The 18022-nt window shown below is 47.8% G+C and overlaps 1 protein-coding gene across 1 annotated transcript in view; it reads left to right on the top strand.

Annotated features, from left to right (window-relative positions):
- The first annotated feature begins 12402 nt into the window (after positions 1 to 12402).
- The window catches only part of GTF3A (general transcription factor IIIA), a 30571-nt gene continuing 24951 nt past the window's right edge, over positions 12403 to 18022 (top strand). Inside the window, exons 1-2 of the mRNA XM_009290281.1 lie at positions 12403 to 12454; positions 12975 to 13083. Of these exons, the coding sequence (XP_009288556.1) occupies positions 12403 to 12454; positions 12975 to 13083 (161 nt within the window). The remainder of the gene's footprint in view (positions 12455 to 12974; positions 13084 to 18022) is intronic.

The following is an 18022-nucleotide window of genomic DNA, read 5'->3' as shown; positions in this document are numbered from 1 at the left end:
ATTACTTATTTGTATCACAAGTAAAATATACTGTGCTTGCTTATAGAGTTCCAATTTTTAGCACCGACTGTTAACTATGGGGGAGCAGTGATTAAGAGATGAACTAACACTCTGCTTTGGAGCATAGGGAAGCTTTCTTGGAGATCAGATGGAACTAATCTGGAGAGATTTAGATTAGAAAAAATATAAAAGAAGTAATAAAGGTAGTTTAACTGGGCTTAGCAGCAGCAGTTGAGATCTATAAATCTGCAGAAAATATAATCAAGGAGGATTGAGCTGAGGATACTCAGAAGGAGTATGGGAGACTGGAGAAACTATAGGCCCATTAGATCGCACTCACCAGCATGCAAAACCTCAGAAGAAATTATGAAGGGGTGAATAATGAAAGCCAAGGAAGTGGATGTAAAACAAGAATAAAAAAGAACATGGATCTACAAAAGATAGGTCACACGAGATTAACCTGCCATCTTTTTTGGTAGAGGAAAAGCAGTATCTAATCTCTGTGGGTATCTGAAAAATGTCTCACCCAATGCCCTAGGAAAAATTATTAGGCAGTTTGTAGACAATGGGATCCAGCACGGCACATACATAAGGCCAGGCTTTGGGGCAGCAGTAGATAACTTGCAGCATTCTTCCAGGACTGGTCTTAGACAGAACTTCCTTGGTGGCCAAGGCAGACAACAGGACCTGGGGTGGCACCTGGAGATGCTCCGTCACTACCTGTGAGGATCGGGGCATTGCAGGGGAAGAACTGGTGGCCTTGGAGACTGGACCAGCAGCAGTGAGATGGGACTCAACTGTATCGAATGGAAAGTCACAGTCCTGGGAAGAGATGTTAAGAAATTCAGAGCAATTGATGAGCGCTCAACTTTTGGGAATGACCAACAGTGAAAAAGAGGTGGTATCAGAGAGTCTGTCTACACCCATGTCGAGGCTGATCTTGAAACTGCCTTCCCCCAGCCTGAATCAGCTCTCTCATCCTCAGCTCACTTAGCCTGTATTACAGCTTGGCACGTTATTCTTGCTGGTCTCCCAGTAGGACACCTCCTGTCCCAGTCTTGTGCTTTAGGAGCTGACTATTGGTGTGGAGAGATAACATAGGAAAAGAGGACGAGTTGGATTAACATTTATGGCATTGCAGTGGCTGCGAGTGGTGTTATATTATGTGAATGCCAAAGTACTGCTTGTACAATCTCTACAGCAGCTTCACCTTGCCTTAACACTCACAAATTATATGCCAGGTGCCAAAATAATAAAAGGCTTAAAAATCACAATATTTGAAAGAACAAGTGTTGTTTACTTTCTAGTCACCTTTGAATTTGAGCCTTTAAGTACTGTATTTACAATTTTTTTTCTTTGCAGTTGCATGGATTAAGAACTTGCAAGTAAGCAAAGCAAGCCAGAGTCTCATGTAAGAACCAAGACATGAAGCAATACCGCTCCAGCTACAGCCTTCTGGCTGGTCTATGGCTACGGCCAGGCACTTGACAAGTTGTATCCAGCCAGGGCAATTTGCTGAGGATGGAGCCAAGAGTTATTACCTGAAGCTTAACTATAATGTTGCATCACACCAGAAGCCACCAGCTTGGAACTACTTTTTTAAAAAGGAAACAGGTATTTCCTTTTTGCAAATATTTGCTGGATTATTTATTATTCTGGTTTTTGGAGGCAGTAAGACATTTGCTTTTTGTTAATACTACCTTCTACTCTTCAAAAGGTAAAAAAACATTAGAGAAATGACCATTAGTTTGCCATTTTTAAATAAATCCTAGGACCAGTGGCAGCATTTTTCTGTAAAGAAAACTTCACTGGTTTTACTTCACATGTTTAGTTTTGCTCTGGACTGGTTGTGAATTTTCAATTAAAGAAACAGATCCAAAATCTAATCTTAATTACAGGGGAATAAATCTCAGGGGAATAAATTACAGGGGAATAACCTCCATTCATGTTTAAAGATTTCCTATAGCTTTGCACTGCTCCATTGAAAACCAAGCCTTGGCCTTTTATCAAAACCTAGAGAAGGGCCCTGACGTGGGGCACACAGCCTTCGTGCAGTTATAAAAATAATTTATTGCCTTTTACCCTGGAACAGGTAAACAAGCAGTTATAACAGCACACAATCTCAAGTGTCGCTTTCTTGGCACCGTTTTTATTCAGTCGTAAAAGCATAAAATGAAACTGAAGACACGGTCAGTAGATGTCACCCATGCACCAGGCACCAAGCATGCAGACCTTACCCCATAGCTAGCCAAAAAGCCACCTTCCCACTGCAGGCAGGAGCCAAGGCCAGGCAGAGAGGCTTGAGAGGAAGGTTTACTTCAAAAGCAGCCCATGGATGGTGCAGGGATGTTCAGAGGGCGGCCAGCCTTTGTGGCCATGCATGCTGGCCCTGGCAGCCCCTGTGCTTCCTCTGGCTGCACGCCTGGATGAGCTGTGGGCATCCTGAGTGGGGAAAACTTCTGTGACCCATGTTGGACATGGGGAGAGACCCCAAACTTCAGCCTCCGCTGCTGGCACTTGTGCAAGGGGTGAGCCCAAAAGGGAGGAGGTGTCGCTGTCAGCTCTGCCGGGCACAGGGAGACCAGCCCCGAGCAGGGTGCCAGCGCCCAGTGGAGCTGGTCGCCACCATCACCCCATCTTCTGTCCCTGCCACTGATGGGGGCGGCGGGGACGGGGCTGGGGATGTCCCCGGCAGAGTGTCACCCTCTGCAGCCCTGTGCACTGAAGGACTCATGCTCCTCAGTGTGACAGCTCGAGGCTGCTAGCCCTGCTGCTCCTCTTTACACCCGTGTCGCAGGGAAATGAAATTTCCAGCTTGTTTCTTCCCCTCTAAAAATCAATTGAAAGCAGCTTGGTGCTATCCAGCTTAATTATTAATAAGTGCTGAGCTGGCTAATGGTGTTTGTTCAGTGTTTCCATAAAACATTTAAAACAAAAACCCCGCAATCCCCCCAAAGCCTGTCCCCAAGAGTCTCATTAATCCCAGATATAAACACGCTGCTCAGCCCCTGCATTTTTACTGCCAGAGGTTTAGAAATAGCCACGCTTACACCCTGCTCTGCTTATCACGAGGTCATTTGGGCTTGGCCCAGGGTTTTTCTGCTGCTGTGGTCTGGCAGAAGGCAACTGCTTTGGCTGAGTACCTCCTGCCTCGCACCGGTGCCTGCTGCTATAGATGAACTTTGCCGTCTAACCAACCCTCACGTTTTACGGACTAATGGTGATTCCTGAGCAAAACGTTGGGAACTTCCAGCCTAAAGAAATGGAAACAACATCAGTTGGATATACCGGTGGCTTTGGCTGTCGCTTTGGCTTTCCTACTGAGAGCTCTTGAGTGCTGAGCAGGAGCCTGGGGAGCAGGAGCTCCCTGCAGCCTCTGTGGAGCTCTGCACTGTGGTGTGCAAAATCACGGGCTTTTTGAGCCACCTCTGTGGTTTACAGGAATTTAGGCATTGAAACACAGGATGGAAAAATCTGAACTTAAAAAAACAAATCAGCCAAGTGGTGTGAGATGTGATCATCCCTGATTATATCAAATGGATCAAAGAACATCACTGACGTTTCTAGGGTTTTTTGCATGTCAACCAAATGGAAAGAAGATTTTCTACCATTCTGACTCTGCTAAATAATCCCTCCAGGATCCCTGATCACACATGTTGAGGGTAGCAGCCACAGTTACATGTTGGCTGCAACAGGTTGCTAAATATAATTTTTCTAGACAGAATACCAGGGTTTGGAAAAAATGAAGTATTGCTTTTCTGACCCATACGGCAGATCTAGACTTCATTTCCCAAATGAGAAGCTTTGGAAGGGGACAAGTTCACTTTGTTTACCTGACAGGAACAAGAAACTGTCAACAGAAATCAAATGAACCCAACGGAGCAGATTTAGTCCTGCATCTCCTCGCACGGGCGCAGGAGCTCCCGACTGGTGGTGCTTTCTGAGCCACTGGATTATGATTTCAAAGCTGCTTACTCTTCTGCTCCGGAGTTGCCTGGCTTGGTTCAGTGCCACAGGACCTTCCCGGGGGGTTTCCAGGAAGAGGAAGAGAATGGTCTGTTGTTACAGTCCTGCTTAATGTTTGAACGAAGTGGATAGAAACCATCTTCCCTGAGTATAGGTGGGAAGAAAAGGAGAGGGCCATTTCTATGTACAGAAACCCAGCAAATACCTGGCTTCAGAGAGATGCTGACTTGCAGCCTCTCCTGGGCCATATCCTTCTTGCTTGTGGAGCAGCTCCCCCCAGCCAGTGCTCCCGTGATGGCTGACCCAGCTGTGGGTAATCCCTTGGTCCTCAGGTCTGCTCTGCCTGATGCCTTCCTATTGCCGCCCGGTCTGGTCACATAAAAGGCCATTTAATTGCTCTTTGCTTCAATGAAAGATGCTTGGCCTGGCCTTCAACCAGCTCTCTGACTGTCTATAAATCAGAAACCTGCTGTAACAAATAAAACTTTTTTTTTTCAGTAGTAACACAAATATTACTACCATTCACATATGCTGCACAGATTATCTTGAGCTATGGGAGAGGAAGACCCAGGCACCGCCCCACGCCTGTGCTGTGTGCCTGCGGGGATGATGTTGTGCTGTGACTGACACTGAGATAAAACCTTTTATTGGACTAATTGGTGTGGCAGCAGGTATGATGTGGGGCACAACATCATGCTGGGGCTCACAAGCCACCCCACGAAGGCCTCTGGTGAGCAGGGCCTGAGATCGCTTCCACAAGGTGGGGCTCCGTCCCCAGATCTTGCAGCTCTTCCTGCTCTCCTGAAGGCATCTCCAGCTCCTTCCTCTGGGGCGCTGAGGGTGCTGGCAGCGGTCCGGGAGATGGGAAGGGAGATGAAATTTTGAGGGGTCGGTGATTCGGGATGCTCAGTGTGGGGATGCTCAGCGTCAGCGTCCTGAAAGGCACCAATTCCCTGCAAGTGCTCAGCGCACCCTGCCTCTGCAGTGCAGCCCTGGGGGCAGCTCAAATCAGCACCCAAAGTCCAACACAATTTTTGCAAATAAAAGCAAAATAAAAGCTGGTGCTTGGAGTGGGCCTGTGGGGGCCAAATCCTGTCACATACTGAGCACTTTTCCACCCCAGGTACCGAGGACATTCGGTCAAGGCAAGATGCTTCACGCAAAGGGGTTTTCTTAGCAGGAATGATTTGCTTCAGGTGGCAGGCTCATGGACACGGGCGTTTTCCCCATTTCCCTGCACTTGATACGAGTCATGTTAACATCCCAGTAAACGTGTTTTCTTTTCAGCTACACTGCTTGTAACAGTATTTGCCTGAATTAGAGTGAGTTTGCTCTGCAAACTCCATTTACCTTTCCCAGATACAGAGCAGCTGTTCCCTGTATGTTCTCGCAAGGTCCTTGTTTGCACAGACTTTTGTCAGCAAATACACCCCCCTGAACAAGCCACTCACTTCGACTTTCCAGCACTGATAGGGGAGTTGTGAGCCCTGCAAGACACCTTCATCCTTGTCTTTTTGTTTCATTAATAGGCACCTGCCTTCAAGACGGCGCCAACAAGGCTTTGCTCATGCCATCAATCATGACACTAGGGTTGACTGAGTCTTGCAGAAGTGTGAAAGAAAGAAGCGGACATTAATTCTTCCTTCGGTGAAAGCTCTTCGATCACACTGTGCTGACACCCACTATGTATCCCCACCAGCACAAACAAGAAGGTCGCCAGCTCCCAAGTCAGTACTCAACAGAAAACGTCTCCCTGCTGGCTCCCCAAATGGATGACAGCATTTACTGAGACTCAGGTGGAATCACGGTCTGTGGAAAACGCCAAAGCAGTGGTGCCTGCTGTGACGGTGGAGGCAGAGGGAGCCGTGCAGGGGGCTGCCCTGATCCCCAGCGAGCAGGGCTGAGGGCAGAGCAAGGGCTAGCTGGGAGCCCTGCAGCGACAGAGGTTTCCAGGCCTGAACATCCATCTGCAGGAGTCAGAATATCCTGAAAAATACACTCATTTCAATGATGCGTGGGCACATGTCCGTCAGACGTGACTGTGAGATGCTGCCAGCTTGTCTTGCAGGCAGTGGGGCAGCCTGGACTCCTGGGCTCTGCTGAGCCAGGGCTGTCTGTGACACACTGGGGACTTGGTGGCTTCACAGGGCTTGTGGACATCTGTTGCAGAGCTGTAAGATGGAGCCCAGGCTCTGGGGGAGTCCGAGCTCTGGTGTCCAGGAGAAACCACCTTGAGCGTGGATCCTTCATGTGGAGGTGTCGGTGTCACCGTGGGAGGTATGGAAATGCTGACATGTTGGTGTGTGCTGGGGTCCTCATTGCCCCCATGCTTCTTGCTGCACCCACAGGAGCCTGTGCTCCTGGCTCCAAAACTGGCTTTCCAGTCTCGTTTGTGTCTGCCAGGACTTCAGCCTGAGATTCAGCCTTTGAGGAACGTATTGATCACTTGGATCTGATGGCAAGAGAAGGGATGAGTCACCAAAGGGTGTCACTGGCTTCAGACAAGCATTGTCTTCTTCATACAGCTCCTGAAGAGAAAAGAATTTCATGGATATATGTGTGTGGGGAGGAAGATACAGAAAAGTGAAGAGGGCAAAGACAGCCACCAGGGGCTTTTAACCTCCATCTTTCACTATCTTTCACTATATGTCCCTGCGATACACACTGGAGCCCCTAGAGAAAGCCTTCTCCTTCCTTCAACCCCAAGTTCAAGAACTGCTGTTCCGGACATCTGTGGGAACAACCGTTCTGAGCTTGCTGACAGGTAAAGTGTCCAATCACTGGTTTCCTCTGTTTCTCAATCCGCCTCTCAATTATGCCACAGAATATTTCGGTTTTGAGGTGGACAAGGAGGGAATACCAAGCAGGGCTTCCTGCCATCTACTGTGGGCATCCCATTAACCTGAAGTTCAGAGCTTCTGTTGGTACCTCTTTCCTACAAATCTTGGGGAATAGGTGGCTCTGAGAGGTGTTAATCCAAGCAATAATCACCATCCAGAGAAAGAAGTTAAAGTTTCTGCAGACTGCTTACTAAAGATGCCATTACATCTTTGTCCCTACACTGATTGCAGGGAGCCTTGCAGCTCTGCAGAGTAGGTGGTCTGGCTCACCCACCACTCTTGTGCATTCACACAGAAGAGTAAGTGTCAAGCACAGCTGTAAAGAACCTGCCCAAAGTGTCAGAGAGAATCTTGAGTAGAGCCAGCGACTGCACTTTCATCTCTTAAGCCCCCACTCCATGCCTTAACCTGAAGACCGTCATTCCTCACAAATAGTTGTGTCTGATGACTGAGCTATGTGGATGAAACCATCTGAGAGAGGAGGTGAGACACTGACTGACACATGACTAACACAGTCCTGTTGCACAGTTTCACTAAAGCGCTGCACTGGGGGCTGAGGGATCCGGGTGCGTGAGACCTGTGTTCTGGGACGGACCGCTTGAGCAGCGCGATACGGAGATCTGGCGTGGTTTAACTGAAGGCCCCATCACAGCGTGCTGCTCAGGAAGGACCGTGGTTTGGCAGTACTGGGGAGGGACACCTTCCTCATGCAGTGAGATCAAGTGAAGCTACTGACTGTGGCTAGCCTACCCCAGCTGGCCACAGCTGGGGATCTGGCTCTCATCTTCCTAGCCCTGAGGAGGTCCACATTTACTGCTTCTTTGGCTCCCAGGGGCAGGTACACCTACAAACATATGCACCTGTGCTCTTCTGACCCCAACCAGAGCTGCCAGATGCTCAGTCCAGCTTGCAATGTTTCTTTGAAATGTATTTAAAAACTTAGCCTTCATCAAAGTCAAGCCGTTGCCTAAAATAAGAATGCAGTCCACCGTTTCATGCCTGTTGTAATTAAATCAGCTGGCCCTGGGTTCCTCAGAGAGCAAAAGCAGATGCCCTGGCAGATGAGTGCTTGGGGGAGATCTTGAAGGGCAGGTCCAGCTTTCAGGGAGATGTGTATGGGAGGTCCACCATCCCATACAGTCAGTACCCAGTGAATCTTGCCAGAACATGTTATTTTCCTTGCTCCAAGTTTCCTGTCACATGAGATCTCCACTGCCTTTTAGCTGGAGAGAGCTGACCGTAGCTGTCCTTAAACTTCAGAGGGGATGAAGGCAAGACGTGGTCCTCTTCCCAGAAAGTGCCTGCAGCAACCCCACCCTGTGAGCTGGCTTGATACTATCTGCAGTCATTTAGGCAGACATTGCATGAGTAAAGAATGTTATACATCAACCACACACTAAAAGACAGCACAGTAATGGCATTTTACTTCATCGCCAATGGCTTGAGCTGTTGTTCCTGGCTTATCCTGGTCAGGGGACACATCCCCGTCTCCTTGATAGCAGTCAGGTGCAAAGCTGTTACATTAGTGATTCATGCCCTCAGCTAGCTCCAGTCATATCCAGGTCCAAGAGTATTAATCCAGACTGTTTTGAACTGGCCAAGGTTATCTCAGAGGCCTCCTCTGACCATGATCCATTGAGAGATGAGGATGTGGCGTTTATTACACACCTGGATGCAGGTGGTTCTCAGGTAAGGGCTGTGGTCTGTGGTGCTAAGAGTCGGACTGAGCCCAAGAGTATGAGTGCTGAGGGCAGAGTGATAAAGGCTTTTTTCTGCACTGATCGTCCAATGCCAGGAAGAAACCATGGCGATTTTGCCCCTATTAAATGGAGTGGCTGAGCTAGGTAGGTCGGATGGAGCTGGAGCTGGAATCCAGAGCCATTTCTCACTTGGACACACATGGTTCAAAGCAACTGGGGTCAATAGAGAGGGAAAATTTTTGCTATCTGATGAAAGCTGAGTAACTTCAATCCAGTTCCCTTTGGGCAAGTGTCTACCACCACAGCTAACATCTGCAGGTGATCCAGCTGGCTCTCAGCACAGGTCGATTACTTGTAGAGGCTTGCAGCTTGTAGCTCAAGCTTACCTGGGACTCCCTCAGGGCTGGAGCATTTTAGCAAGGACTTATTCTGGTTCACATATCTAAAGCTGTCAACAAAGGATGTTTTAGAAGCAGCACAGTGAGATTGCATAAAGGTCATGTGGCATCTCTTGCTCTGCTGAAAGGTTATCTCAGCTGGAAAGCTCTGACTTGGTGCATTTCCAATGGATGTACTTCTGTGCAATAGATATAACATTTCACTAGATGTAGGCTTATCTTCAACACGTTGGTGCCTTTCCAAGGAAGTCTGAATGTGGTACTAAGAGAGATGGCTGTCCATATTTATTATCATTGCCTTCTGACTATTCAGGCCTGTTAAGTTGACAGAGCACTAGAGAGACATTATACCCAAATGACCATGCCAGGAAATAATTTAAGCCAATCATAATTTAAGGCTATATCAGCTGAATCAAGCAATCTATGAAAGAGGCACAAAACCTGCTCAGCATGTTATCGCTTCTTATCGGACTGCGATTTGCTTTAATGCAACAACTCAGTTCATCACAATAGTCAATGGTGAAGAAAGGTGGGGGAATGTGGGGACAGTCACATTAGCCTAGAAAGGCGTTAAAATGAACCAATGAATCCAGAAAAGGAGAATGAAGAACTAGGGAAGTGCAACGTGGAACATGAACTGTTTGCATAGTCTTTAGGAGAATTATATTTACTGAGTAATCTTGGTTATCTAATGCACATGGGCAGGGCACGTCTCTTATTATGTGTCTGAACAGCAGCTGGCAAAATGACACATAAATATCATTGACGATAATTTTATATTAATAACTACAAACATAAAAGCAATGGAAGATGATGTCTTCATGCAAGAAATCCTTCACAACAGCAACCGGCAAAGTTTTAAGCTTGTTGTCCACAAGGATGTAGACAGCGTTCAAAAGAATATATGGAAACTTGTGCTGGTTTTGGCTGGGATAGAGTTACTTTTCTTCACAGTAGCTAGTATGGGGCCATGTTTTGGATTTGTGCCGAAAACAGTGTTGATAACGCAGGGATGTTTTAGTTACTGCTGAGCAGTGCTTACACAGAGTCAAGGCCTTTTCTGCCCCTCACACCACTCCACCAGCGAGTAGGCTGGGGGTGCACAAGAAGTTGGGAGGGGACACAGCTGGGACAGCTGGCCCCAACTGACCAAAGGGATATCCCACACCGTATGACGTCATGTTCAGCATATAAAGCTGGGGGAAGAAGAAGGAAGGGGGGGACGTTTGGAGTGATGGTGTTTTGTCTTCCCAAGCACCCATTACGCATGATGGAGCCCTGCTTTCCTGGAGATGCTGAACACCTGCCTGCCGATGGGAAGTGGTGAATGAATTCCTTGTTTTGCTTTGCTTGCGTGCACGGCTTTTGCTTTACCTATTGAACTGTCTTTATGTCAACCCACAAGTTGTCTCACATTTGCCCTTCCTATTCTCTCCCCCATCCCACTGCGGCGGGGAGTGAGCGAGCGGCTGGGGGGTGCTTAGTTGCCAGCTGGGGTTAAATCATGACAAAACTGTACAACATTGGTGTTAACTTACAGCATAACTGCAAAAAACTTAAAATGTGTACCACAAGCTTTCAATTTGAAAAAGAATAGGACCCACCTCTATAATGGAAAGGAAAGAAATCTTTTTCACTGATTTTTGAAAAAGAAAGATTTCTTCTTTTCAAATAAATGGAAGTTTGGTAGTTCTGGATTGTGAATGTTAACACAGAATAATTTAAGCCCAGTAAAGCACTTTGATGACTACAGAAATGCCAGCTAATTTTTATCATATTAGTGTAAAGACAGAAAGTATCAGAAATATTACTATTTTTTATTATTTTCCTGGTTTTGTACAAGTAATGTCATTTAAAGACAATGGCTATCAAAGGATGTTTCAGAAACATCACAAGGACAATACATAAGCTCATCTGTTGATCTGTAGCAGTGAACAAGTGGGGCTACATTTTTATTATGTAGTTTTCTGAAAGTGGGAAAAGCTTTCCTGGGTTTTCAGTAGGTGAAGAATTGTAGTTGCTATGCATAGATTTGTCCAACCTCACTGTTTATGACTGAGTTTTCAAGCTTCCAAAGTCATCCTCGCCTAAAAACTTACGGTTGGTACCAAAATAAGGCAAAGACACAATTAGGGGTTTGAGTTTTTAGGACTAACTCAGGTGAAAAATAAGAAACTTAATATTTAACACCACCCTCCTTCCAAACTCTGACGTATCCACGTAACAATCTGCATCATTCTCAGATCTGCTGCTTTAAAGAGAAAAGCACCAAGCTGAATGCAAGAAGAGGCGTAAAAGCTCTTCTAAACACAGGACTGTGTTTATTCATTTTCCTGTGTAACAGAAGAAATAAAGTGGTGCTTGGGTGATTCTCTGAAGACAGTCTAGGAAGATGCTTCATAAGAGAGGGAGCTAGATGATGGAACACCAGGCTCTTTGTGTATGGTTGCTGCCAAGTAGATATAGATATGCTGTTTACAGCCAGAAAGAGCCTGCTTTCTCTCTTTTATACAAAAGCTTAAAAAATGTAGGCGCTGGATATTGCCATCTGCACAGTGAATGAGATGGTGGCAGCCTGCAGTGATCGATCGGTGCTGAGAGGCAGCGAAAAAACAGACCAGTGCTCCTGTATTAATGGCATTGATTTCCCTCCATGGAGATCCATTAGACACCCTGGAATCAAACACAGCGCCTTCCTGTACCATTTGAAAATCCAGCTCAGATGATACGCTAGGCACTTAGCAGTGCCTGTGTACCTATTCCCAGGCACGTGGCAATCGGTCCAACCACGGGAGCTGTAGGGAAAGCCCTCTCTCCAGCCCCGTGTCCCCTGCAGAGCGGGGGAGGGTTCATCTGGTGGCACAAGCAGAGCTGCTTCGCCCAGGCCATGCGCTGCGAGCGGGGCTGAGCAGGTCGCATGGCAGGGACAGCCACCAATGCGCAGTGTGACTTCCCTCCCTGCTTGCACTTTGTTCCTTCGTGAGCAAATCAGAGTGTGCTGGGAACCCACCTTTGGTCGTGACAGTCGGGACATCCCCAGTGTAAAACCAACCCCGCAACATGGGAAGGGGAGCTTTGACACACGGTGGGTGGCAGATGAAGCCTGCCCCAAAGCACGAAGAGGAGGTCATACACTGTGTGATTTTCACAGCAGACACCCTCAGCTTCAGGTCAAGGAATAACCCCCAAACTCACAGGGAAGGACGCTGGGTGACCAGGGTGGGAGGCAGGAGGAGGGAAGGGAAAAGTCTTTTCCTTCAAATATATATATTGCATTAGCTGGAAGGATGATAAACACAGGCTGTCACTCTGGGAAGACGCGGCACCAGAAGGGCTCGCACAGGCATCCCTCTCTAGGGGCAATCGCTGCATGCACGAGGTATGAGAGGAGAACAGGGCAAAGCAGACCGCAGTGCCAAGGACTGACATTGAACATTACAGCATGGGCACCTCAGCTCATCTGAGCTACTTTGACAGTCCATCGGCAGCACAGACAGAATGGGGCACTTCGATGAGGCCACTGGTCTCAGGTTCATCATGTGGACGCAAGGTAAGTCAGATGCTGCTTTCACCATCTACAGAGAGCGTCGGGGTAGGTCTCCATGCGGCTGATGTCTCAGGTACTGCATCATTCCACATATCCATGCCTTAGTCACCATGAACAGTTCCATGGCTGATGGCTTTTCCCTGGTAGGTATAGATAACAACCAGGGGCAATGCAGAGAAAGGATTATGCTGCACGGGAGGTGCTGGAGAGAACAACACTCCTCTCCTGGACAGAGGACTGTTGCAGTCTCATTTGCACGCAGATAATGACACACACATCACTGAGTTAACTGGGGCTGAAAAGATAGAAAAGATTCCTTTTTCCTCATCATGCCTTTGCTTGTGATTCAAAACACTTCAAAGACCTCTTTACTCTTCTCATATTTTTCTCACTCTAGTTTTTCTCCTTTTTACTTGAGCCCTGGAAGTGATGCGCTCAGGTTTTCCAAATCTTTCCCAGCTAGTGAAGTACATACCAGCCCATGGATTTACACTTAAGTTTGAAATTAGGCTCTTACTTCTAGATACTGCAGAAATGGGACCTCCTAACATGGTCCGAGTGTCTTTCACAGAGCATCAAACAGCTTCTCTGGGAAGTGAAGGCATGTGGCAGCCCAAGCAGCTGGGTCCACGGTGAGCTTTGCCTCTGAAATGCGACGGCTTTTTTCCCTGTTCGCTGTGTCAGATGCTTGATCCATTGGGGGATCACAAAAGAGATTAGTCACTTGCCCAAGGCACATTAGGGTCTGAAAGGTAACATATCTTTCATGCAATTAACTTGTTTTCAGACAACTATAAACACTGGTAAATATTGGCTCAAAGAGCAATAAACTAAACATCGTGAATTAAACTTTAAATTTTCAACTACTGTAAGACTACAGGAAGATCACAGCCTAAACCATCCACCAGCTAACATGCCACAGACAATTTGGGAAGTGCCATATGATTCAGTCTCTTGAAGTGTATTGATCGTTCCTTTTTCTTCCTCTCAAATGCATTTTTGTAGCAACTCCAAAAGCATCTCATCAGGTATCATTCAAAGAAGAAAATAAGCACAGCCTGCCCGATTCACTGCTCCTTTTCACTGCAGTATTGCTTTCACTGAGTAACACTGGCATCACTCTGGGGTAATGTAGTGAGTGAATCAAACCCACAGGGATAATACAGATACACTTCATTTGAAGACTGCAGTGGTAAGTTATGTGAGCTCTGCTCTTTCGTGCATGCCGAGTCTCCTGGTTGAACAGAATACAGCCAACAGCTTTGTGGTCCTCTCCCACTGACTGCAACAGATGCAGGGTCAAGCCTGTTTGTTATCTGTGCTGGGATACAGCACGGCATCTCTGGTCTCTCACAGTGTCCAACCCACCGGCACCTTTGGCCCGGCCAAACTGCCCTAGCTCTCACCGGTCTTGGCTATAAGGGCTCTATAAATATAAAGCTATTTTCTTACAATTCAGCCACTGAAACAATTTAGCAGTAAATTCAGCAAATGTCTGCAATGTCAGACTTCTGGAGACCTGAGCAGAGCCCAGAAGAACTCTTACTGAATCCAGCACACTGCAAACCAATGCCACCACCCTCTCTAGCCATGGAGCAGACCGTGCAGACACACGTCATTACCCTAGAACAGGTTATGGCAGCACAGGGGTAAATACAGTTGTCTCAAAGAAGCACTCAGCCCTTCTCAATTTGTTTTCGTATTAGTCCCAAACCTTGCAGCACCATTCAAGTCAAAAGGCCAGCAGTGTTTCAGACTGGAGTGGGACACTTGGAGTACATTGTGGGACACTTGGAGTGTATTGATCTGCCTAGTAAGGCAGGATAAAATGGAGACTTGTTGAAGCTGGTCAATGTGGCAGCATGAGTATCAGCTGCTCAGGCCAGAATTGGCAGCCTGTTTCAGGCTGCATTTGATATGCTCACCTGGGAAGTCATGGACAAGCAAAATCCTCCAACTGCATGCTATGGGACATCACATCATTAGGGAACATGAAGCTTTTAAGCCAACCTATGATACAGTCTACTTTAGTTTGATATGTTGATTAAATAATACCCAATCACTTATACCTCCATTCATACTGACCTGGATGGGTCCCGATATCAGCCAGAGCATCACCCTTCCTACTCCCTACTCCCCCTAGTAATGGTGCTCCTGTACTTTTCAGTAACAGGGCTCCAACGATACTCAAAGCTGGAGGTTGCTGTAAGGTGCAGGCAGTCAACCTGGCCCCACCAAGCCACTTTTTAAGTTGCTCTGACCTTTTCTTGGGAGAAGTCACAACCACCGATCCCAGACTTTCCCACCCAAGGCGACACCTTAGAAAACAAGTTACCTCTGATGCAGGCTGCTATAGAAAATACAGTCATTACTGTACATGAAAATAGACATATATAAACCACATATAACTAGTATGAAGGAAAGACTCCTATACATCCAGCTTCTTTAGATGAATTTTAGTCTTTTCAGAAGAGAAAGTCAGTTGGATGAGCTTGCCCAGAGCAACCAGCAAGCAACCAGTCCCTGAGTCGCTCCAGCGGACCTCGTCCTGATCAGCAGCTTCGCCATCAGCCCTGCCAGCCTACCTGCAGCAGCTGCGTGCAGCTTGAGTGCCTGTGCTGATTAAGACCTGGAGAGTAAACAGTTGTCCACAGCTGCTGGAAATGGAGTCCTCACTTAATGATGCTTGAAGCTACGGTCATGTAGAGTTGTCAAAACACGAGTTTGAGGGGGGTTTTTTCATTTAGTGTTTGCCAATTTACAGGTTTATGCTGCTCTGGCAGGTTCAGCTGTTTGCAAGGGGGTCAAGGCTGTTGCCCGTGATCTGTGGGGTGCACTGTGAGTCCTCCCGCCTCCCACGCTCCCCACTGCCTCCTCCAAGCACAGCATGGCTGGAGTTATGATCCCACACACCTTGGGGAAGGTCAGGCAAAGGAGCCATGCCCGGAATCAGGCACCACCATGCTGAACAAAGTGATGCCTGAAGGTTAAACGTTCCTCCTCCTTTGCGGAGGGAAGTCATGCACCACCATCTCACCTCTCTGGTTGAGTTTAGGCCACTCTGCAGAAAAAAAAGTGACATTTTAGGAGGCCACGCAGGGCACCTGGGTAGGAGTCTGACATTGTAGTCCAGGGGTGAAGTCATTTCTCCAAGAGAAGTGGAGGATTTCTGGTATGACTTGTGTGGATCCATAATCCTCTGAGCATGGTCTGCAGGACCAGGGAACAAGGAACAGGGACTGGGCCTGCAAGCAGTTACTTTAATATAACTTTGTGTACCCTATCTATGGTTAAAAAATGGAGAGGATACAGCATGTCCCCCCAAAAGAGGGCATTTGTTCTTAGTAGCCCTTGCAAAGCTGGAGGCAGCCCTGATGGAGGTCTTGACAAACACTGAGAAGTCTCCTGTTCCACTCTCAGACACTCGTGCACTTGAGCAAAACCATGGGACTGAAGCTGAAACTAAGGCTAAGAGGCTCTGGGCTGTACCACGCAGGTCAGACTGGGTGGTCTGCATCATTTGTCTGGCCTTCAAACCCTGTGAGCGGTGGAGGAAGGCGGAATTAGGGTTTGTCCAATTCATTGCACAAAAGCAATGATGATGATAATTGTAATAACATCCCAGTTTGCACTTAGCGAGTGATGCTCAGAGCCGCTCAGCACTGCTCGTTATGAGAACCCACCTTGGGAGCCAGTTAATGCCGAACTGACCCTCAGCCAGCTTACGTGATGGCAGAAAGTCTGCAAATGGCCTCATGCCCTGGGTTTCTTCATGACGTCTTTCCTTGTATCCACCGGATCAATTTTATCTGAACTGTTTGCTGCCCCTGAGCAGTGGTGAGGAGGCAGGAATGCTAAAGATAACTCTGTAAACAGAGAAGGCATGGAGGGGTCAGAGCCCAGGGGAAGGATCAATATGTTGGCTTAGCCAAGGAGATGAACAAATTGTATCTGAGGGTCACATAGACATCCTCAAGAGAAAAAGCAAGGTGTTTTCTGTCTAAGAGAAATCACAGATGATTTTTTTGCTGTATGAGACAAAGGTCCAGATGCCCAGGAAAAAATAGTAATAATATTAATAGCAGTACTACTGCTACAACTAGTAATAATGGTAGTAATAATAATAATAATGGTAATAATAGTAATCCAGACTGTGCACCTACAGAAGAGGTGAGCGTGGTGAGGACTTGGGCTGCCTGTTGCCTTTGGAGTTGAAATGCAGCATGCATACGGGGACCCGCGGCCCAGGGATGTCCCCTAGAGCCTGCAAAGGGCTTGCACAGGCATAAATGCTGACTTTCTGCAGTACCCAAATTCCTCATTCCTTCATCTGTTACCTTCTCATCAGAGGCATCGTCGGTGAGAAAACAGGCTCCCGCTTCTGCTGCGGAAAGCTTCTAGCTTCTAGCTTTTCTTTCTCCTCCTTTCAGGCCCCCCTTTGACCTGTTCCCCTGTGACTGTAGCCCCCTCCCCTTTATCCCCTTTTCTGCCTTTCCTTCCCCTCGCAGCTCCCGGTTCCCTGCCCTGGATGGGTCCCAGGCCCTCCCCCCCCCCCCCCCCAGCCACTAAAACCATCCGTGATTAAATGGTCAATGCCAATATCATTTGAGGTGGGAGAGGCTGCGGGGGCCAGGGAAGGTACCCCTGATGCCACTCAGTTTGGGGTGCAGGGTTGTCCCTGTAGGGAGAGAAGGGGGCAGAAAGAAGAGAGGAGCAGCAGGTTTGGAGGGTCCTGGTCTCACTCATCAATGCCCAGGACTGGGAAACAAAACATCCATCACTTGGGAGAGCAAGACATGAATTTCAGGTTCCCCTCTCGGTCAGCCAGCTGTCAAGAAGCTCTGCTCTCCAGTGCTCAGAAATGTCGGGTCTACCTGGGCTATTCTTCATCACAGGGGTCTCTGCCTTGCGCAGGCTCTGCTCCCCAGGATGGTGTGCTCGGCCCCATGGCCCTTCCCAAATGTCGTTGCAAGCTTCTGTAGAGCTTTTCATCACAGCCTCTCCCCTTCCTGCAGCCAGACCATCTGCTCCCCAGGGGCTCCCCTCCTGCCTGGCGCTGCCGCCCCTCCCGGAAAGCCCCAGCCCTGATGGCAAGGGAAGCACGAGTGCCTCGGGATACTGATAACGGCCACCTCCCAGCTCATTTAGCCACCACCAATCCGTACTGAAATCATCATTTTAATGCCAAGAGAGTGTGGTTTTTGCATTTTGTATTTAAGAACTTGATGAAATATGAAGTCAACAAATGGCTGATCCCCTCCCCATCTGGTTGGGGCACAGATTCTCAGCTATAAAGCCATCACCACTGTCCTTGCTGCCAGATTCTTCATTTTCTCCCCCACACCACCACCCAACACGACAAAAAGTGAGATTTTCTGACAGGGACTTCTCCTGCCTGCTCATTGAGTCCTCCCTCCCCTACCCCGTTTGTTTAATATCTTTATCGATGATCTGGATGAGGGGATTGAGTGCAATCAGTAAGTTTGCAGACGACACCAAGTTGGGCGGGAGTGTTGATCTGCTCGAGGGTAGGAAGGCTCTGCAGAGGGACCTGGACAGGCTGGATCCATG

This window comes from Aptenodytes forsteri, unplaced genomic scaffold, assembly GCF_000699145.1.
Source record: "Aptenodytes forsteri isolate BGI_AS27 unplaced genomic scaffold, ASM69914v1 Scaffold155, whole genome shotgun sequence".
NCBI lineage: Eukaryota > Metazoa > Chordata > Aves > Sphenisciformes > Spheniscidae > Aptenodytes > Aptenodytes forsteri.
Note: the sequence above shows the minus strand (reverse complement) of the source record. Positions and strands in the feature narration are given on the sequence as shown.